General features: G+C 45.0%; 1 protein-coding gene across 2 annotated transcripts in view; it reads left to right on the forward strand.

Annotated features, from left to right (window-relative positions):
* Positions 1-6465: 6465 nt before the first annotated feature.
* Positions 6466-23432, forward strand: part of kcnk2a (potassium channel, subfamily K, member 2a) — a 239589-nt gene continuing 222622 nt past the window's right edge. For both annotated transcript variants that reach the window (XM_072509102.1, XM_072509113.1), the window contains exons 1-2: positions 6466-6615; positions 7427-7737. In XM_072509102.1, the coding sequence (XP_072365203.1) occupies position 6615; positions 7427-7737 (312 nt within the window). In that variant the 5' untranslated portion in view covers positions 6466-6614. The remainder of the gene's footprint in view (positions 6616-7426; positions 7738-23432) is intronic.

Raw genomic sequence — 23432 nt, forward strand, 5'->3', positions numbered from 1 at the left:
TGCACGTTCTCCCTGTGTCTGCGTGGGTTTCCTCCGGGTGCTCCGATTTCCTCCCACAGTCCAAAGATGTGCAGGTTAGTTGGATTGGCCATGCTAAATTGCCCTTAGTGTTAGGTGCGGTTACTGGGTTATGGGGATAGGGTGAAGGTGTGGGCTTGGGCAGGGTGCTCTTTCCAAGAGCCGGTGCAGATTCGATGGGCCGAGTGGCCTCTTTCTGCACTGTAAATTCTATGATAACTATGATCCTTATGAACTCCAATGAGTACAGACCCAGAGTCCTCAACCGCTCCTTATACGACAAGCTCTTCATTCCAGGGGTCATTCTTGTGAACTTCCTCCGGACCCTTTCCATGGCCAGCACATCCTTCCTTAAACATAGCGTCCAAAACTGCTCACAATAATCCAAATGGGGTCTGACCAGAGCCTTATACAGCCTCAGAAGTACATCCCTGCTCTTGTATTCTAGCCCTCTCGACATGAATGCTAACATTGCATTTGCCTTCCTAACTGCCGACTGAACCTGCACATTAACCTTAAGAGAATCGTGAACAAGGACTTCCAAGTCCCTTTGTGTTTCTGACTTCCTAAGCATTTCCCCATTTAGAAAATAGTCAATGCCTCCATTACTCCTTCCAAAATGCAGAACTTCACACTTTTCCAGCACGTGGGCAGCTGGGTAGCAAAAGTGGATAGCACTGTGGCTTCACAGCGCCAGGGTCCCAGGTTCGATTCCCCGCTGGGTCAATGTCTGTGCGGAGTCTGCACGTTCTCCCCGTGTCTGCGTGGGTTTCCTCCGGGTGCTTCGGATTCCTCCCACAGTCCAAAGATGTGCAGGTTAGGTGGATTGGCCATGATAAATTGCCCTTTGTGAGCAAAAAGTTTCGGAGGGATTATTGGGTTATGTGGATAGGTTAGAAGTGAGGGCTTAAGTGGGTCGGTGCAGACTCGATGGGCCGAATGGCCTTCTGTACTGTATGTTCTATGTTCCACATTGTATTTCATCTGCCACTTCATTTTCCTAGCCTGTCCAAATCATCCGTAGCCCCCCTGCTTCCTCAAAATTACCTGTCCCTCTACAGATCTTTGTAACATCTGCAAACCTAGCAACAGTGCCTTCAGTTCCTTCTTCCAGATCATTAATGTGTATTGTGAAAAGTGTGGTCCCAGCACAGACCTCTGAGGCACACCACTAGTCACCGGCTGCCATCCCCACACTCTGCCTTCTGCCAGTCAACCAATCCTCTATCCATGCCAGGATCTTACCCTTAACACGATGGGCTCTTAACTTATTTAACAGTCTCCTATGCGGCAACTTGTCAAAGGCCTTTTGGAAGTCTAAATAAATCACATTCACTGGTTCTCCTTTGTCTAACTTCCTCGTTACATCCTCAAAGAATTCTAATAGATTTGTCAGACATGACTTCACCTTGACGAAGCCGTGCTGACTCAGTCCTATTTTATCATGCACTTCCAAGTAATCCGCGATCTCATTTTAAAAAATGCACTCTAAATTCTTACCAATGACCGAGTCAGGCTACCGGCCTATAATTTTCCATCTTCTGCCTCCCTCCCTTCTTAAACAGTGGTGTTACATTAACCACTTTCCAGTCCCCTGGGACCCTTCCTGCCTCCAGTGATTCCTGAAAGATCATCACCAATGCCTCCACAATCTCCTGAGCTTTCTCTTTTAGGACCCTGGGGTGTTATCCATCTGGTCCAGGTGAGTTATCCACCTTTAGACATTTCACTTTCCCCAGAACCTTCTCCTTAGTGATGGCCACTACACTCACCTCAGCCCCCTGATTCTCTTGGAGCTCTGGCATCCCACTGGTGTCTTCCAGCGTGAAGACAGATCAAAGTAACAATTCAGTTCCTCTGCTATTTCTTTGTTTCCTATTATTACTTCTCCAACCACATTTTCCAGTGGCCCAATGTCTATTTTGCCTCTCTCTTACCTTTTATATACTGAAAAAAACTCGTCATATCTTCTTATATGTTACTAGCTAACTTGCACTCAATTTCATCTTCTCTCCCCTATTGCTTTTTTTAGTTGTCCTCTGCTCGCTTTTAAAGGATTCCCAGTCCTCTGGCTTCCCACTAATCCTTGCCACTTTGTATGCTTTTTCTTTTGCTTTTATGCTGTCCTTGACTTCCCTCGTCAACAATGGATGCCTTGTCCTCCCCTTTGCATGTTTCCTCCTCTTTAGGATGAATTTCTGTTGTGCCTCCTGAATAACCCCCCAAAACTCCTGCCATTGCTGTTCCACTGTCTTCCCTGCTAGGCTCCTTTTCCAATCAACTCTGGTCAGCTCCCCCCTCATGTCTTTGTAGTTACCCTTATTTAATTGTAATACCGTTACATCTGATTCCAGCTTCTCTCTCTCAAACGGCAGGGTAAATTCTATCATATTGTGGTCACTGCTCCCTAAAGGGTTCCTTCACCTTAAGTTCCCTAATCAAGTCTGCCTCATTACACATTACCAAATCCAGAATTACCTGTTCCCTAGTAGGCTCTGTCACAAGCTGCTCCAAAAAAAATCTCTTCGACATTCCATAAATTCCTTTTCTTGGGATCCACTACCAACCTGATTTTCCCAGTCCACCTGCATATTGAAGTCCCCCATGATTATTGTGATATTGCCTTTTTTAGATGCTTCCTCTATCTCCTGATTTATTTTCTGCCCCACATCCTGACTACTGCTAGAGGGCCTGGACATAACTCCCAGCAGTGTCTTTTTACCTTTGCGATTCCTCAACTCTTCCCATAGAGATTCTATGCCTTCTGATCCTATATTGTGTTGTGTTGGGCGCTCTGGATCCGTGGAACATACACAGGTTACCAGCACTTGAAATAGTGCAACACTATTTTATTGAGTCATTAACTGTTTAAAATACTCTCACTGTGGGTTAACACGATATTAGCTTTAAAGAGTGGGAAGGGGTGGAAGGACTGAGGGAAAGGGAAGGGGTGGATAGACTAAGGGAGAGGAAAGGGGTGGATAGACCAAGGGAGAGGGAAGGAATGGACAGACTGAGGGAGAAGGAAGGGGTGGATGGACTAGGGGAGAGGGAAGGGTTGAGCGTCTCAGGGGAAGGTGCATCTTGTGTGGGGGTTTGAAGTAACGGGAGGGGAGAAAGAGGTGGGACAGGGCGGAGGAACTACCACTGTCCAAGCCTCCTAGTTGGTAAATCAGGAGGTGATGAGCTTTTCCCAAGTGTAGCAGCCATGGATCACACGTTGGCCGACCTATCGTGCCATCTCAGGCTCCATGCACGGGTCGTTCTGGAAACCTTCAGATGAGGCCTGCCGTTCTTCCTCCTCCAGCATATAACCCTGCTTCTGCACAAGGTTATGAAGGATGCAGCAGGCCACCACGATGCTCGAGATCCTCTGGGGGTTGTATTGGAGCGTCCCACAAGTGCAGTCCAGGAATCGGAAACACATCTTGAGCAAGCCTATGCACCACCCGATGACGCTCACGGTTGCTGTGTGAGTGTGTTATAATGGTTCTCTGTCTCGATCTGGGTTGTCCACTCAGTAGTTATTAACCATAACCTCAGCGGGTAACCCTTGTCACCCACTAGCCAACCCTCACCCAAGGGAGCACCTCGAAGGTGCCGAGGACCGACGAGTGTGCCAGAATGTATGTGTTGTGCATGCTGTCCGGATATCGGGCACTGATGTGCATAATGTGCAGCTGGTGATTGCACACCAACTGTATATTCATGGAGTGGAAGCCCTTCCTACTGATGAAGGGCACCCCATGTTGAACCAATGCTCGAAGGGCAACATGCGGCCATCGATTGTTCCCAGGCTCTGCGGCATGCCAGCAATGGTGGCAAATTATGCTGCCTGGACATCTTGTTGGGCCTGGTCCAGATTGATGGTGATGTAGTGCAATACAAGGCGCATCGGGTATCCATGACAGAATGGATGTACCTGTACCCAGAGACCTGACACAAGTCCCTGCTCAAGATCTGGAATGAGCCAGAAGCATAAAGGTTCAGCGTGACCGTCACTTTGACATCCATTGGGAGCAGGTATCCTCCTTCATACCCCTGCGATGCCAGGTACACCATCATCTGGCTCTGGTGGCACATGGTCTACCTGGTGAGCCAGGATTGTTGGAAGCACACAGAGTCTAGCAGCTCCTCGAAGGACAGGCACCAATGGTATACATGTGGCCAACCCAACCCCAGGCCTCAGAGACGTGTGCTCCATAAAATTCGAGCTGCCCGCCCTCCAGATCGAGATTCCCAAAACATGGCCATCAGTTCTCAAATTTGGCTGAGAACACCTCTACCACCTCACTGTAGACACCAGGCATGACCAGACTCCTCAACAGCTCCTCTTCTTCCTCATCTGAATTCCTCAGGATGGGCGACAGACGATGCAACAGAAACTTAATCATGCAGAGGTGGGTTTTCACCAGAGACAGTACTCTCTCTGCAGCTAGAATATCCTCATGCCACTGACTCCATAAAGATACCTTACAACCCTTGAAATTGGGCTTCGACGACTTGCACAGCAAGACTATCAGACAGGGAACCTTCATCACCAGCAGCCGTCATCCGCTGGTGTGCATCATATTGCTAGAGTGGGAAACCTTTCAAAGGCAGCTGTGCCACCAAGGTCCAGTCCCCACCCCAACACCCTCCAGCTGCCATGAATAACGAGGATTAAAGCACATTGTCTTGATTTAAACGTGTTGAAACATTGGCCAACAAATAGCAGCACATAGTAAACGAAAAAAGACATAAAAGAGATGGGCAGGTTGTTTCCACTGGTGGGTGAAAGCAGAACTAGGGGGCATAGCCTCAAAATAAGGGGAAGTAGATTTAGGACTGAGTTTAGGAGGAACCTCTTCACCCAAAGGGTTGTGAATCTATGGAATTCCTTGCCCAGTAAAGCAGTAGAGGCTCCTTCATTAAATGTTTTTAAGATAAAGATAGATAGTTTTTTTGAAGAATAAAGGGATTAAGGGTTATGGTGTTCAGGCTGGAAAGTGGAGCTGAGTCCACAAAAGATCAGCCATGATCTCATTGAATGGTGGAGCAGGCTCGAGGGGCCAGATGGCCTGCTCCTGCTCCTAATTCTTATGTTCTTATGTACACGCAGATACAAACAAAGATTGAAAGGTGAGCAAAGACAGAGCTCGTGAAGATGCAGCTGCTCCCACGCTCACATCACATGACCCCCCTCTTTGTCTAAACCCATGAAACACTTGCTGCTGGTTATTCATATCATTCTTAGTCTCAGGGCTATGAGAGTAATAGCTCTTCCTCTCACATCTTCCTCCCAAAGCTTACTGGTTACGGACTGTTGGGAAGGGAACTGGGATTTCAGCAGTTCTCTTTCACCTCACTGTAGACACCAGGCATGACCAGACTCCTCAACAGCTCCTCTTCTTCCTCATCTGAATTCCTCAGGATGGGCGACAGGCCATAAAAGAATCCTTATCCTCCAAGTGCACTTCTTTGACTGATGATAGACTAACTGTAAAATGCACCCAAACACCTTCTCTGAAACTCTTATTTTCCCAAAGCAGCTACCTGCAAACGTTAAAGATGTCTGGCGTTTTTCTTTCCCACTGATATCATTTTTAAACCCCCATTGAAACAGAAATACCAACTTTTGAGAAATTAGGAGTGCGGAAGTTTATTTCGCCATATTTTCTGTTCCTGATCAACCACAACTATTGACTGTTTATGACCCTGGCAGATTATTTGAGCACATCCTCCTTGCTGCATGCAATTGATCCTAATTGAGCAGCAAAGTGACCACCCTGAGAACACAAAGTCCAGATGCAACTTCCCCTCATGTATAGCAGTGAAGCACAAAGAGACTCTAAACATAAAGCTGCGTGTTTATTTTTCAGAACTGGATTCCGTGTGAAGTTGTCAACCGGATAAGCTTGCTTCAATTCGGAGTGAACCCTTCTCTTGATAATTTGGAAACTGCTGTTGATCATTCAGTTGTCTTCATGGCATCAAGAGATTTTTGTGCTTGCATTTCAGGCCACACATTTAGGATAGCAGTTAATCTGCAATGATCAAATATTTGGAGCTACTCCCAATTAGTATAAATGGCTTTATGATCAGCTACACATGAACAGACAGACACAAGCAGGCGAATGATTGAGACAGGAGGGTACGGCGTGTTAGCGGATATGTAAAAGACAACAATGAATTAGTTAAAAAAAAATACTGGCAGTTGTTTCAGCAATATGCTGGGAAACCTAACATTAATAACGTTTATTCAATGTGACTTCCCGTGTGTATCCCATTCCAATAATAATCAGTATTGCATAATTTACTTTGGGAATAATCGCCCTGTGGAAAGCAGGGGCGGTCTTCTGGATATGGGAGAGTGAGATTCATGGTTGTGGATCATTTAAATGAAGCGAGGTGTAAGTGTGTTGCGAGTGTGTGTGTGTGTGTGAGCGAGAGAGTCCTTCAGAGAGAGGGAGAGAGAGCCTCATGCGTTTGGTTTAGGATGAACACGTATGAGCCATGTGGCAACAGCATCCACTCCTGAATGCCCGACTCTCCCACTGAACATGAACAAAAAGGATTGCTGATCTCAGAAAATAGGGTGAATTATTCGTACAAGAAGTAAGTACCAACCGCCTCCGTGGAAATCACTTTAATTTGTTAAATGCATTTTAAAAGCACCCGTTGCTATTGTCTTTCTGGAATTAATGCTGAGCAAGGTTTTGTAGAGATGCATATTTCATTAGGCTACACTTAGGTCGGCTTTACCGAAAAATCTCTCATCTAGATGCGAAATATATTTTTCAGAATATGGTTTTGTCCGTAGTCCATAAGAGTGCCCTCGGATCTGGTAAATGAACACTATATGGCCGAGGTTCGGAGAATAAGCTCAACGTGATTTATTCAGAATCCCTGATAAGAGGCACATTACCATTACTCTCTTATAAAATGTACAGCACCTTGCGTTTTGCCAATTGCAATGATTATTAATAATTTTAGTGGGCGGAACTGAAACATTTTAATTCAAATACATTTTTTTTACTAGGACAGGAACTTGGAAAGTCTGACGTGAAACCGATGTTGTGAATACCATTTTTTAATTAAAAAAGGCTTATTTTAAAACCACTCCTTAAACAATTGTTGAGACAAAGTGCATCGATGTTGAGAATGTATAATTGATGCTATTCATGTACCCCGCAGCCTGGAACTGGCCAATATATTCCGAGCTAATTTCCTTGCACGATCCAATATTTGCCTTTTTATCGAATTGCAAATATTTTGTCCACATTAAAACTTATCATCCCCCCCCCCCCCAACGTAAATTGATGTTACTGCCTGGCAAACAGTGAGCCAGTTAAATCATTTAAAGAAAAAATGTGGTTCACAGTGAAAAGGATGGCATGTATCTCTTTCTGTGTTTGTTTTAAACCAGTGGCAGCTCCTGACCTACTCGACCCCAAAACAGCAACTCAGAATGCTAAGCCAAGGCTGTCCTTCTCTGCAAAACCGACTGTTTTAACTCCGGCAGATGACAGCAGCCTGAACCCCACTGTTATGAAATGGAAGGCCGCCTCGGCTAATTTTCTGGTGGTGGTGCTTTATTTGATTATCGGCGCCACTGTCTTTCAAGCACTTGAACAGCCTGCCGAGAGCTCTCAGAAGACAGCAATCACCATCCAGAAACTGGAGTTTCTAGAAAAGCACATGTGTGTCAATTCCTTGGAACTAGAACTATTGATTCAGGTAAGAAAAAAAAAATAGAGGCGGTTGCATCTACACGCTGGGTGTGAACGAACGATTTGCTTGACAGGTTATGTGATGTGGAGCTCTACATGAAACGTGCAGTAATTGTCGTTTCGTGTTGTGCCCTTTGTCTAATGCCATTACAGCAACTGTTTGCATTTGCATAGCGCCTCTAAAACAGTGAGGCGGTCAAAGGCAGTGCTATCGAACCAAGTATGACACCGAGCCTCCCATACGGTGGTACCCGGGTAGACAACTTGGTCCCAGAAGTAGGTTTTAAGGAGCATCTTTAAAGAAGTGAGCAAGGCATTGTGATGGAAAGGAATAGTGAGCCGGAGCGGCACAGGGTGATCTTAGTTACAGCGTAAGGCATGGCTGCTAATGGTGTACTACAGAATTGGAGAAGCAGAGAATTCTTGGAGGGTTGTTCCTCATTACAGAGGAAGAAGTGAAGGCAATGCAGAGATCCAAAAAGGTGGGTGAGAGATTTTAACATTAAGGGTTTGTTTTTTATCGAATCCCTACAGTGCAGAAGGAGGCCATTTGGCCCATCGAGTCTGCAGGGACCCTCCGAAAGAGCCCCCTACCTGGGCCCAATCCCCCATCACCCCACGCATTGATCATGGCTAATCCAGCTAACCTGCACATCTTTGGACTGCGGGAGGAAACCGGAGCACTTGGAGGTGAACCCCGCAGACACGGGGAGAATGTGCAAACAGTCACCTAAGGCCGAATTGAACCTGGGTCCCTGGTGCTGAGGCAGCAGTGCTAACCACTGTGCCACCGGAGGTTGAAGTTAGGGCTAAGGTAGTTCATAAGCACAGGGGGAATGGCTGAAAGGAACAATAGTGCGAGTCAGGATCCAGGCATCAAGAGTTAAAGTTTATGAAGGGTAGAAGATGGGAGACTGGCCCGGAGAACATTGCAATGGTCAGGTTTTGAGGTAACAAAGGCATGGACAAGGCTTCTCGCTGCAGGTGAGCTGAGGCTGCCATGTTACAGAGATGGAAGTAAGTGGTCTTTTTGCTGTGTGATCAGCAGTGCATGTTAAGGTCAAATAGATTGTGAAAGGTCTGGATCAGCCACACGCAGTGAGCAGGGAAAGGGACAGAATTAATGGCTAAGGAGCAAAGTTTGTGCTGGGGACTGAAGGCATTTACGCAAACACTCTGATAGCACAGAAAGTTCAGTAAACTTTGGCAATATGGAATTGTTTATGGACCTCTGGTTACAAGCTGCACTGGAACGACGGGTATTGAGGGGCAACCTGATAGAAGTCTACTAAATTATGAGGGGCATGGGAAGAGTGGATCGACAGGAGTTTTTTTCCAGGGTGGAAGAGTCAATTAATAGGGAACATAGGTTTAAATGCGAGGGGCAAAATTTGGAGGAGATGTGCAAGGGAAGTTTTTTTCATAGAGGATAGTGGGTGCTTGGAACTCGAGGAGGTGGTAGAAGCAGTACGAGAGTGATGTTTAAGGGGTGTCTTGATAAATACATAAATAGGTTGGGAATAGAGGAATACGGGCCCCGAAAGTGTAAAAGGTTTTAGGTTAGACGGGCAACATGGTCGGCACCGGCTTGGAGGGCCGATGGGCCTGTTCCTATTCTGTACTTTTCTTTGTTCTTTGCATTTAAATTATTATGCTGGAATGATTGCAAAATAGTTTTGTAATGACAGGGAAGGTGCTTTGAGTTGGACCACAATCTAACTTCAGAGAGAGTGTGCGTGAGGCCCAACTTCCCTGGCATTCTTATGCTGTTTAGGTTTAACCCTGCATACTAAGTTGTACACACCAGGTTTTACAAAAGTGTTCAAAGTCCCATTGCATCTTCTTGACCACTTTTTAATAATGGCTGGAGTTAATTTAACTGCATAAATGGACATATAAGTATCGTGTGTGGTAAGCAGGGCATGCATGCTCATTAGCAGCCAGATGTGCATGGCCCACATTGGCCCATATATTCACCACATAGGATGGGCTAATCCGTAAAGCACAAGATAAAACTACTTAAACCAATGAATAAAACATTCAGTTATGGCCCTGTACTATTTGCAGGACCCTTTTCTGATATTTGCCTGCTCCAACACCAGATTTGTCACATAATAAAATTTATCAATAACTCTTAATAGATGAAAAATACCCTGCTGTCGAGCTCATCTATTTTTTACAAGTTACATGCTGCACAGAAACTCAGGAACCTTCCCTTTGGTTTTCCCCCTGCCCTAGTTCTGGACTTGCAACTGTCTCTTGTTTTTCTCTCATCTTCCCTCAATTCCTCTCCAAGCTCAGTTTATTCTTCAGAGTTAACCCCTACTCCCTTGAAACTATTTCCAGCAAACTGCTGCCCTTACTACTTCCCTTCCTGGCCCCCAAGTTTCCTCATATCGTTAATGGGTCCCTCTTACCAGGTACTGTCCAGCTCCCCTTCAAATCTATCATCAAAATCTGCTTCTCAAAAAAAGCAAATCTTGATCTTTCCATCTTTGTGTTCTACTATCGCAAACTCCAGCCTCTCCAATGTGGTTAAATGTACAGCCATCTCCTCAATCTGTGCCCACTATTCTCAGAATTCCATGTACCCATCTAATGCCACAGCACTTAAATGGTCTTTAGAGTTTCAGGTCAAAAGCACTGTGGTTTTTTTTAAAGCTCTTTCTCATATCTGTCTTACATCTCTTGCCCAAAACCTTTAAACCTGTGTCCCCTCGCCCTTACATTATCAGCCAATGGGAACAGCTTTTCCCTGTCCATCTGGTCCAAACCTGTCAGAATCTTGTCCACCTCTATTAAATCTCCTTTGCTTCAGGGGGAACAATCCAGAACCCTGTCAATAAAATCCCTCATCCCTGGAACAATTCTGATAAATCACCTCTGCATCCTCTCAAAGAGCCTCACATTCTCACTAAATTGTGGTGACCAGAACTGGACACAATACAGCAGTTGTGAACGAACCACAAAAGTTATAAAGGTTCAGCATAATTTCCCTGCTTTTGTACTCAATGCCTCTCTTTATGAAGCGGTACACCTCATGTGGTTTGCTAACCTCTCTCTCAAGGGCCTGCCACCTTCAAAGGTCGATGCACATGCATCCCCAGGTCCCTCTGTTCTGCACGTTCTTTGGAACTTTCCATTAAATCTATGTTGCCTCTCCCTATCCCTCCTGCCAAAATGCATCACCTCACACTTCTTCATGTTGAATTCTATCTGCTACTTGCTTGCTCATTCTGCTAGTTTATCTATGTCACGTTGCAGGTGATATAGCATCCTGGCTACCATGTTTTGTATCACTGGCAAATTTTGAAATTTTACTCAGTATTCTAAGATCCAAGTCATTTACATGTAACAGAAAAAGCAGTGGTCTTAGCACTGATCCTTGTGGAACACCACTGTCTACCACAGTCCAGCCTGAAATAACAATCCATCATGTCTTGCAGTTCCCTTTCCTCAAGCCAATCTTTGTTTTAAATCTAATTGGGCACAAACCCTTTTTATTCAATTAGATTCAATCTTTTAAAATTAGCCTTTCATGCAAAAGTTTGTCAAATACTTTCTTAAAATCTCTATGGATCACAGCAATCCCTTCCTCAACGTTTTGTTACTTCATCAAAACAAAAAATCAAATTTTATTAGTCAGGCATGATCTGTCTTAAACAAATCCTTGTCGGCTCTCCTTAATTAACTCAAACTTCTACAAGTATCTATTGATTATTTTTTTGTTACCTCATTATCATTTCTAAAACTTTACCCACTGTCAATGTTACATCAACTGGCCTGTAGTTGTTTGGAATCAATAAGGTATCACACTTGCCACTCTCCAATCATTTCCCAATATCACCCCCCCCCCCACCCACCCCTGCTTTTGCTCTAACGTTTATCCCAGTCATTTGTCCCTGCAGATTTTCTCCTCCCACTTCTCTGACTCTTAGGACACCTATAGAATACCCCCACCAGGTCCAGCCCATCCATTTATCCTGTCTTTGTTGGCCTACACAGGCTCCCTGTCTGGCTTTGCCTTGATTTTTAAAATTCTCATCCTTTTTTTTCAAATCCCTTCGTAGCTTTGCCGCATTTACTTTAACCGCCTCCAGCCCTACAACTTGCTGCAGGATCTCTGTACACCTTGAATTTTAGCTTGGCACATCTGTGATATTGATTGCTTCACCGTTGGCGGATGTGCCTTTCTGCTCCCTCAGTTCTGGAATTCCTCCCATCAGCCTCTTCACTTCTCTTTTCTCCTTTTTAGATACTACTTCACAATTTACCATTTCGAACAAGCTTTATGTCATCTGTCCCAATATCTCCTTATATCAAACTGTCAAGTTTTGTGCGATAATGCTGTTTTGGACATTTCACTGTGTTAAAGATGGTGTTTAAATGCAGGTTGTTGTTGATGGCTTGTCATTTGACGCTGCTAATTGGGCATGTTTTCTGACTGTGAAACTGACAGCTGAGAAGAAAACTTTTACTGGTGCTGCTACTGTTTCTGGCTGCTTTCAAAACACTGTACTGCAGTAATGGATGGTAGATCTGCCTTTGAGGCTGGTGGTGGAGTGTAAGTGTTAAGGAAACCAGGAAAGGTCAGATATTCCTCACAGGAGAGGAGGACACAGTGCAGGAATCCATACGCAGAGTGGATCTTCAGGGAGCATCTCCACATGCTTCTTTCAGAGGAGCAATGTCTTAGGCACGAAGGAGGTTGTCATTAATCATTGTCACTTGGTGCCGCCACAGGGCATTGCCCGTGGCTCTCAACATTCATGTCATCCTTTCAGGCTGCAGCATGTGATGCCACTGACATCTCCCTGTTTACAGTCCACTGTGTGTATGACAGGTCACCAAAGCTGTCCACACTAGGTGGAATAACTACATCTCATTCTCCTTGGACAGAGCAAAGCAGAATGTGAGAAAACCAGGTTCCATATGTATGGAAAGCTTCCCCAAGATCCAAACCTTGGGTAACCCCCATCACTAAACTTGATTCTTTGTCAATAGAAAGGAATCTAGTACCATCTAAGTCCAGCAGGTCTGATCCGATATCCTGATGGCAGTCATAATCTGTCACAAGTCCTCTGCTCCATCTTCATTCTAACTAGGATGTTAGGCTGAACATGGTTCATGGCTCCGGTCAGGAACCCGGGCAGAACAACAGAACTGGTTTACATAATACCACAAGAAACATAATTACACACACAATTGGACACTCAAGCAATGAGTCCACTGTCTGGCCAGTTCAGAAGGAGCTCTGGAGTAGAGTCTCAAATGAGCATCATTTTCTGCATACACTAGGGTAAGGGCCAGTCTTTGCACCACCTGGGAAGTATGAGATTCCATATAATTAGGAGGAAGAGGTGCTGCATGAAAAGGGGAAGGAGCAAGAGAGTACTGGCCATTGATGGCTGCAGCTGCTCAAGCTCTTGGAGAGCAGCTCATCAAAGTGTTTCATGTGAACCACACCCTCCTTCTCAAATCACCAAACACGACACAATACCTATCACCGCTGACCTGTTTATCACCATCCATCATCTTCCTTGCTTTACAAGTCTTGCATTTGTTTACTACAAATTTCAACATCAAAATTAAACTTTAAAATCCACCACATTTATCAAACAACTCTATTTCATTGATATCAAGCAGTTAACAGAGATAGTTATGAATCATCTTTTTCAAGCCTTTTGCTCACTTACCTGTTCTAATGCTCTAAGGTTTTTCTCCAGTGGCTAAAGCTTGGGAAACAGACGGCTGTTGAGTTTCTATTGAGAGCACGTCTGGTGACTGTGGCATGGGCAATCAAGCAGCTCTGAGTCTAGCCCCAGAATGTGGTGTCTTGCTGTCAGAAATTCCAGTGCGCCTAACATTTTCTGATGTATGCCCATCATGCTTCTTTGGGGCAAAATCCAAGTTTTAGGCCTACAAACATTGACTGCTGAAAACGTGCTCCTGAGAAAAAGGACAGAAGTTCAGGTCGGGCAGTGTAAATGGGGTGCTACCTAACTGGAAAGAACATTGCAGGTGTACGTGGAAGCGCCTGTGTAAATGGTGCATACGCTTACTTGTAAATGGTGCATACGCTTACTTAGCTGATGCATTGAGATGATTTTAGTTTTATTCTTCTGTTGCCTCTTTCAACCAGCTAAGTAAACATTGTGCCCTCTCGATTTTAGCAGTGCGCCAGTGAAACTGAATTGTTGGTTGTGTAGCATTATAATTATATTTTTGTTTGATTCAAATCGTAAAGGTGAATATTCATACAAATGCCACAATGCATTGCTGAGTGAAATATTGCATTTGAGTTTTAAGGCAACACCAACTTCCAATCATTTAGAGCCTTTTCCATGGTTTAAGTTGTCAAAAGGCACTTCACCAGAATACAACTGGACGAGTCCATTAACAATAAATTGATGGGCCATAGCTTCTGAGCTCCAGGGCAGTGTAACTGTGGGTGGCACCCTGATGAGCACACTGTAGATACGCTGGGGATTTCCCCTGCCACCCTGCAGAATTTCCCAGGTAATGTTTACACAATTGCCCGAGAATTGCCAACTTCCTTACACTGGGGACCATCCGAAAGTACGATTTAAAGTGCAAACTTCGGATGGTCCCAACTGTGTGAAACCAATAATTAGCATGGGAAAGTTAGAATGAAAAAAAAAATCACTTCTAACTTCTGGGTAACTGTTGTTCAGACCAACAACAACCACTTTGGGACTTCCCCCCTCCACCCCGCCATCCCCCCATCCCCCCATCCCCGAGTCCTGACACGTCCACTCCACCCCTCCACAAATCCTACCCACTTACCTTCTTCCTGGCCTGTCAAATGCTTTTAAACTTGGCTGGATCTTTAACTTACCAGGTTCGCACTCATGCTGTAAAAAAGGGACATGGCCTCCTTACATCCAACTCTGCAGCGCTCGACTGAAGGTCTCAGGAGCTCGCTGCCTTGCACATATCTCACCCGGCCTAAGTTGGAAGGTCGGGTCGGGCAAGATAAAATTGAAAAATATTTCAGGTAAGAAAGTAGGAGTGGTGTGGCAATCCATCTCTGATTACCACTCTGCAGAAGTTCAGGCCCGATATTGATATTGTTTCTTACATTACAGCAGTGATTACGCTTCAAAAATACCTAATTGACTGTAAAGGACTTTGTGAAGTCTGGTGGTTGTGAAATAAATGTAAGTCTTTCTTTTCACTGAGTCAAAGAAGAGAGACACTATGAGATGACCAAAAGCTTTGACATTGAGGTAGATTTTAGCGAATGCCTTAATGGAAGGAATGGAGGTAAAGAGGTGGCATGGTTAAGAGAGGGAATTAAAAAGCTTTTAAGGTTTAGGTGGCTGCAGGCACGGTGGCCTAGAGTGGGGCAAAGGCGGTTGGGAATGCACAAGAATTGGTGGAATGCAGAATTCTTGAAGGATTGTAGGGCTGAAGGAGGACCTAGTGCAGGAATCATTAGGGAAAGGGAGGGGCAATGCTGTAAAGGGAATTGAAAGCAAAGATGGGAATTTTAAATTGGGAACCAATGTAGTTCAATGAGCACAAATATAATGGGTAAACAAGATTTGATACACATTGAGATATGGGAGCAGAGGCAGCCTTAATAAATGTTCATGAGGGTGGTTAGTTACTTCTGTAGAATCAACAAATGATACAGCATGAAAGGGGGACATTCCGCCCATTGAGTCCAAGCGGGCTCTTTGACAAAGCTATCCAGTTTGTCCAACTTGTCTACTACTATCCCCATAACCTTGCAAATTTCCTTTACAAGTTATACTTGAAACTGGTTCTATTGCCCTTTCAGGCAATGCATTCCCAATCATAACAACTTACTGCTTTAAGATGTTTTCATAATTTTGCCTCCGGCTCTTTTGCCAGTTACGTAAAGCCTGTTTCCTCTGGTTAATGATCCTTTTTGCCTCTGGAGCCAATTTCTTCTTCATTACATTCTCAAAATTGTGTTTTGAAAATGAAATGAAATGAAATGAAAATCGCTTATTGTCACAAGTAGGCTTCAATGAAGTTACTGTGAAAAGCCCCTAGTCGCCACATTCCGGCGCCTGTTCGGGGAGGCTGTTACGGGAATTGAACTGTGCTGCTGGCCTGCCTTGGTCTGCTTTCAAAGCCAGCGATTTAGCCCTGTGCTAAACAGGCCCTTTTTAAACTGATCAAGACTTCTTTTAAATATTCTCCACTTGCCTGGAATTATGTGTTTTCATATTCAAACGTGGTCATACTGCCATTGAAATTGAAATAAAAACCAAAGAGATGAATAATAATTACCAATAAGAAAATTAATTAATTTGTGGATTTAATATTTGTTATCAATTTAATGTAACCACAGGAAGAATGGATGGAGGATTTCAGAGCTGGTTCCAGTTGGGAATTAGGAGGGTGGGAGATTTATTTATAGATGGGACTTTTGCGAGCTTGGGAGCATTGGAGGAAAAGTATAAGTTGCCCCGGGGAAATTTCTTGAGATATATGCAGGTGAGGGCATTTACTAGACAACAGGTGAGGGAATTTCCATTGCTCCCGACACAGGGGATACAGGACAGGGTGCTTTCAGGGGTGTGGGTCGGAGAGGGCAAGGTGTCAGAGATTTACCGAGAGATGAGGGAAGAGCGGGAGGAGTCGGTGGGCGAACTAAAAGGAAAGTGGGAAGAAGAACTAGGGGAGGAGATAGAGGAGGGTATGTGGGCTGATGCCCTAAGCAGGGTAAATTCCTCTTCCTCATGCGCCAGGCTTAGCCTGATTCAATTTAAGGTGCTACATAGAGCACACATAACGGGAGCAAGATTGAGCAGGTTCTTTGGAGTGGAGGACAAATGTGGGAGGTGTGGCGGGAGCCCGGCAAACCACGCACATATGTTTTGGGCATGCCCGGCACTGGAAGGGTATTGGAAGGGAGTGACGGGAGTGATTTCGCGGGTGGTGAAGGCCCGGGTCAAACCAGGCTGGGGGTTAGCTCTATTTGGAGTTGCGGAAGAGTCGGGAGTGCAGGAGGCGAAAGAGGCCGACGTTGTGGCCTTTGCGTCCCTAGTAGCCCGGCGCAGGATCCTACTCATGTGGAAGGAGGCGAAACCCCCCGGACTGGAGGCCTGGGTAAATGATATGGCGGGGTTCATTAAACTGGAGCAGATAAAGTTTGCCCTGAGAGGATCGGCTCAAGGGTTCACCAGGCGGTGGCAGCCATTTCTCGACTACCTAGGGGAACGTTAGAGGGAAGACAGATGACCAGCAGCAGCAACCCAGGGGGAGGGGGGGGGGGGGGGGGGGAGGGGGGGTTTAGTTTAGGTCAAAGATAAAGGGGTTTTGTTACTTGTGTATTGTTTAAAATTTCTGTATTGTTATTGTTGCGTTTGCTTTGTAAGAGGGGAAAAATTGTTGTTTGGGAAAAAATTTTCAATAAAACATTTATAAAAAAAAAAAAAAAAAAAAAAAAAAAAAAAAAATTTAATGTAACCAATGGCATTCATTATTTTTGTTGAGAAATCTGAGACATTGTTCAATATTTGAACTATATACCCTGCCTTAAAGAAATTCCATAAGCCCATGAGACATAGGAGCAGAATTAGGCCACTCGGCCCATCGAGTCTGCTCCACCATTCAATCATGGCTGATATTTTCTCATCCCCATTCTCATTCTAAATTCCAATGAGTACAGACCCAGAGTCCTCAACCGTTCCTCATACAAGCTCTCCATTCCAGGGATCATTCTTTTGAACCTCCTCTGGACCCTTTCCAAGGCCAGCACGTCCTTCCTTAGATACGGGGCCCAAAACTGCTCACAATACTCCAAATGTGCTCTGACCAGAGCCTTGTACAACCTCAGAAGTACATTCCAGGTCTTGTATTCTAGCCCTCTTGACATGAATGCGAACATTGCATTTGCCTTCTTAACTGCCGACTGAACCTGCATGTTAACTTAAGAGAATCATGAACAAGGACGCCCAAGTCTGATTCTGATTTCCTAAGCATTTCCCCATTTAGAAAATAGTCTGTGCCAAACTAATTATAAATATAATAATTCATAATTAATTACAATAAGATGGCTCGCTGATATTTTCATTGTTACACTTTTTAATTCTTTTTTAATCATGAGATTCCCTAAATTTCTGCAGAATTGAAAATATTTTCATACCTGACAAGTATAGAACCTATCGGGCGCGATTCAGCAACATTGTCACGCTTGATTTGTGTTGGGGCGAGGCCGTTGAATCTTGCAAGAGGCCTCCAGGGAATCCGGCGAGGCATTGCAATCTAGATCTTGCTGTGGCTGAGCAAGATCCAGGCGTGCATATTTAATAATCCATTAGGCCCATTTAAATATGCGTTCGCCCAATTCACCCAGGGCCCGGGATTCACCGGCCTCCGCAGCAAGGCCTCAATCAGGTGCCGTTTGGTTCTGGTTCACAAAGTCATGAACTAGAAGTGATGGCACTTCGGAGGTCCCGCTGGGGAGTTGAGATGCCTGCTGAGGTATAACACGTGGAAGCAAATGGAATCATGCTTTTCAGTTTGGGTGCACAGGGTGAGGCTAGTGTGGACATATTCTCTACAGCTGGCCAACGGATGATTTACAATATAATTGTTAAGGATCCAGAGATGAGCATAGAATATAGAAGACAGAACATGCAGTGCAGAAGGAGGCCATTTGGCCTATCGAGTCTGCACCAACCCACTTAAGCCCTCGCCTCCATCCTATCCCCGCAACCCAACAACCCCTCCCAACCTTTCTGTACACCAAGGGCAATTTAGCATGGCCAATCCACCTAACCTGCACATCTTTGGACTGTGGGAGGAAACTGGAGCACCCGGAGAAACCCACACAGACACGGGGAGAACGTGCAGACTCCGCACAGACAGTGACCCAGCGGGGAATCGAACCTGGGATCCTGGCACTGTGAAGCCACAGTGCTAGCCACTTGTGCTACCGTGCTGTTCAAACACACATCAGCAGCTTATACCCTTGTTCATACATATGGCTGTAGCTTCACAGACAAGCTGGATAATTGCTACACTCCAAAACAAACTTCAACAAAATAATTTTTGTATCTAACTAATTAGTGGTCAAGCACTGGGCAGGGTGGCACCCTGGCACTCCTCTGGCACCTAGGCATCTTGGTGCTGCCACCTAGCACCCTAGCAGTGACATCCTGGTACTACAAGGTTGCCCAGGTGGCACTGGCAGGCTGGCAGATGCACTGTCAGGGTGACAGGATGGAAGTGCCAAGGTGCCCAGGTGCCAGGTTCCCCGTGCAAGGGGGAACTTGCCTATAAGAGGGATGGGGGGGGGGGGGGTGGTGGAGGGTGCTCGATAGCCCCTGAAGATGTATGGTGGGTGAAGTGGAGGGGGACCGAAAGCTGCTGAAGGGGGTCAAAAGATTGCGGCTGCCTTTTAAAATGGCCCCCAATCCATGTGTAGTCTTCCTGTACTGAAGGCCTGTGAGCTGAGGTCAAAACAAGCTGCAAACTGCCATTGAATAGCAGGGTCTTTCTCGGCTCTGGAGGTGCCGAGAAATACCGCGCTAAATGTGCCGTTCAGAGGATTGTATCGCATCCAGTCTCAATGCTGTCAGTAATGGATGAGTTGGCCAATTGTCATAATGCTGATAATTTATATCACTCTTTTCACGTTCAAACTGTTCAAATGTTTGATAATCAATAAAATCTATGAAACAAAATCGGAATGTGGATCCTGTACAGATGATTACATATTGCCCTCTGTATATACCATATGTGTCTGGGAACTATAACACTAGCTGTCATCGGCAGTGGGAAATACGATTACTTTTAGACTACTGTTTCAGCTCACCAAGGCTATTAAATATTGAATTTTTCAAATTTAAAATAAATGTAACGTTTTTCTGTTAAGAAGTGTATATTTTGTAACCCGTTCTCCTTTGCTTGGAGGAACAATTTATATTGACCTAATAATTGAAAATGTTGGGCTGAATCTTACCATATTGTCCCCCCCTGCTAAAATCTTTCTGTTATAACTTACCTGATTACTACAGGCTGTGGACTAATGGCAATCCCACAATCCTTAGTGAGTATGAGCTTCCCGAATGACGGGGGGGGGGGGGCGGGGGGTGGGGGGCGCACGGAGAAATCATTAGCAGAGTCACCTGCATAAATAGAGCTGGCCAGTGTGGAACCAGTTAGAGAGGAGTGAACCGTAGTGGCGCACGGCTGCTGTTGTATATATAGAATTGTAAGTAAATATATTTTATTTTGATTCTACAAACTTGTGCTGGATTCTTTGTGGCCCTCAAAACTATCATTCTTGGCATGCCTTGTAGACCATTCCGTCAAACAAGTCAACTCCTTGAGCGTGACATCCGTACTCACCATGAAGGAGCCTCTTCTCACAATCCTGGCTATTTTCATGGCAGCTCATGCTGTCAACAATGAAGCTTGGCCTTTCTGTCAACTTGGTTTTGGGGAGCCAATGTTAACAGGGGCTTTGAGTGTCAGAACCCGCTTGTCCTCTATTCTCACACAGACTTGCAGAAGTGCTAAAGCTCACTCCAAGGAGAGTGGGAGTCAGGAGATGAATTACTTGTCATAGAATTCCCAGACTTTGACCTGCTCTTGTAGCCACCGTATTTATATGGCTAGTCCAGTTCAGTTTCTGGTCAATGCTAAGCTACCGGGATATTTATAGTGGGGGATTCAGTAATGGTAATGCCATTGAATGTCATGGGGAGGTGGTTAGATTCCCTCACTGCTGGAGATGGTCATTGCCTGGCATTTGTTTGTCATGAATGTTACTTTCCACTTATCAGCCCAAACCTGGATATTGTCCAGGTCTTGCTGCATTTGAACACAGACTGCTTCAGTATCTGAGGAGTCGCGAATGGTGATTATTGTCACGAATGATTATTAAATCATCTGCAAACATCCCCACATCTGACCTTATTATATAGGGAAGGTCTTTGCTGAAACAGCTGAAGGTGGTTGGGCCGAGGACAGTACTGAGGAACCACTGCAGCAATGTCCTGGGTCTGAGATAATTGATCTCTAACAATCACAATCATCTTCCTTTATGCTAGGTCTGACTCAGCCAGGGGAGCGGTTTCCCCCTGAATCTTTTTATTAATATAATTTTAGCCAATTATTTTTTTCCAATTAAGGGGCAATTTGGTGTGACCAATCCACCTAATCTGCACATCTTTGGGTTGTGGGGGTGAAACCCATGCAGACATGGGGAGAATGTGCAAACTCCACACAGACAATGACCCGGGACAGGGATCAAACCCGGATCCTCAGCGCCGTAGACAGCAGTGTTAACCAATGCGCTACCGTGCCACCCTGCCCCCAGAATCCTATTGACTCCAGTTTTGCTAGAGCTCCTGAATGCCACACTTCATCAAATGTTACCTTTATGTTAAGGGAAGCCATTCTCACCTCTCCTGTTGAGATCAGCTCTTTTGTCCATGTTTGAACCAATGCTGCAATGAGGTTAGGAGATGATTGGCCCTGGCAGAACCCAAACTGAATGTGAGTAAGCAGGTTATTACTGAGCACATGCCTCTTTATAGCACTGTTCATATCCCCTTCCATCACTTTGCTGATGATTGAGAGTAGACTGATGGGGCAGCAATTGGCCAAGTTGGATTTTTCCTTTTTTTATGGACAGGACACCCGTGGGAAATTTTTAACACCTTGATAAATGTCAGTGTTATAGGTGTACTGAACAGCTTGGCTAAGGGCACAGCTCATTCAGAAGCACAAGTCTTCAGTACTATTGCTGCAATGTTGTCAGGGCCTATGGCCTTTTCAGTACACAGTGCCTTCAACCATTTCATAATATCGCATGGAGTGAATTTAGTTGGCATCTGTGATGCTGGGGACCTCAGGAGGAGGTCAAAATTAATTATCCACTTGGCACCTCTGGTTGAAGATTGTTGCAAATGCTTCAGCCTTTTCTTTTGCACTGATGTGCTGGACTCACCCATTATTGAGGCTGGGGATATTTGTGGCGCCTCCTCCTCCAGTGAGTTTTTTAATTGTCCACCATCATTCATGCCTGAATGTGGCAGGATTGCAGAGCTTGCATCTGATCCATTGGTTGTGTGATTGCTTATCTCTGCCTATCACATGCTGTTTGGCATGCAAGTAGTCCTGTGTTAAAGCTTTACCAGATTGACACCTCATTTTTAATATGTCTGGTGCTGCTCCTCGCATGCCCTCCTAGACGTCCATTGAAACAGTGTTGGTCCCTCAGCTTGGTGGCAATGGTCGAGTGGGGGGTATGTTCAACCATGAGGTTACAGTTTGTGATTACGTGATATCATTCTGCTGCTGATTGCCCACATCTTGTGGATGCCCAGTTTTCAGTTGCGAGATGCAATCTATCCCACTTAGCTCAGGGATGGTGCCACACAACACGATAGAGGGGATCCTCAATAGGTGGATCTCATCTCCATACTGTGGTCACTGCTACCAGTACTGTCATGGAGAGATGCATCTGTGACAGGTAGAATGGTGAGGATGAGGTTAAGTAGGCTTTTCCTTTGTTGGTTCCCTCACCACCTGCTGAATACCCAGTCTAGCAGCTATGTCCTTTACCACTATGCCACCACCTCCCCTGACCAGGACATCGATTCTGAAGAGAAGATTCTGCTTATCTTGCTCCTGGACCAGTTAAACTACACAGCCAACCTTCTTTGGTGAAATTGAGGTAATAAATGATGTGCTGTTTATGTAACATCGATTAAAAACAGCTCCACGAAGATCTGTATTGATGTACATCAGGGGTACTGGGTGTGATAGATCTATGTCATATAACAGCTATCCCCTCATCAGCCACCATCATTCCTACTCTTTCCTCACCAGTGCTTGTTACCTCACCATTCTGTGCTTCCTCAACAACACCATCATGTGCTACTTCCATGATTTTGGAATCTGCACAGGTGTCTGATGCAAGTGGGATGTGGTGAAAGCTGTTGTCAAAATCAGGTTTTGGGAATAGCTGTTAGTCCACTAGATTCTGGAAAGAAAATGGCTGGTGTACTAAGAGTGTGTAAATGCACTTCTCTACATAGGTGCTGCAATGTCACTGAATGCTCTAATGTGCTGCTGGGAACAATTGTTACCCATGATGCTTGTCGACGGACATGTTAACATAACCTCCACAAATTCTAAAATTCCCCTTCCAAAAATAATCAACCATTATTTCCTCATATGGAATGATTTGCTCAATGTGTGGGTTTGCCCACCTGTTTTCTGCTGTGCCCTTCTGTTGTTTGTTGGTTTTGCCTTTAAACATAAGAGCAGTGGAAATTGCAAACATCGCAAACCAAGATGGAAAAGTCATAAAGCTTGGCATATAAGGACGTCTCCTAGTATCTGGAGACTCACAACTGGCTAAAGTTTGAAGTCAGGACCTTTAGATGGGAAGACTGCCAAGTCCCTTTTATATATTTGAAAAATTTGTATGGGATATGAGGAAAGAGCGGAGGAGTGTGATCCATTGGTTAGCTCTTTCAAAGAGCTGGCGCACGCCTGATGGGCCAAATGGCCTCCTTTTGCGCTGCAAAGTTATATGATCCTGTAGAACTACCCACAACATTGAGAGCACACAAAAGGAAATGTTGCTAACAAAGTATTAGCTGCAAAGGTGCAGCTAATATGCTTCAAAGACCATGAAACGTTGGGCAATGACAAAAGTTTAGAAAGATGGCAAATTTG

The sequence above is a fragment of the Scyliorhinus torazame genome, chromosome 1 (genome assembly GCF_047496885.1).
Source record: "Scyliorhinus torazame isolate Kashiwa2021f chromosome 1, sScyTor2.1, whole genome shotgun sequence".
In the NCBI taxonomy this organism is placed as follows: Eukaryota; Metazoa; Chordata; class Chondrichthyes; order Carcharhiniformes; family Scyliorhinidae; genus Scyliorhinus; species Scyliorhinus torazame.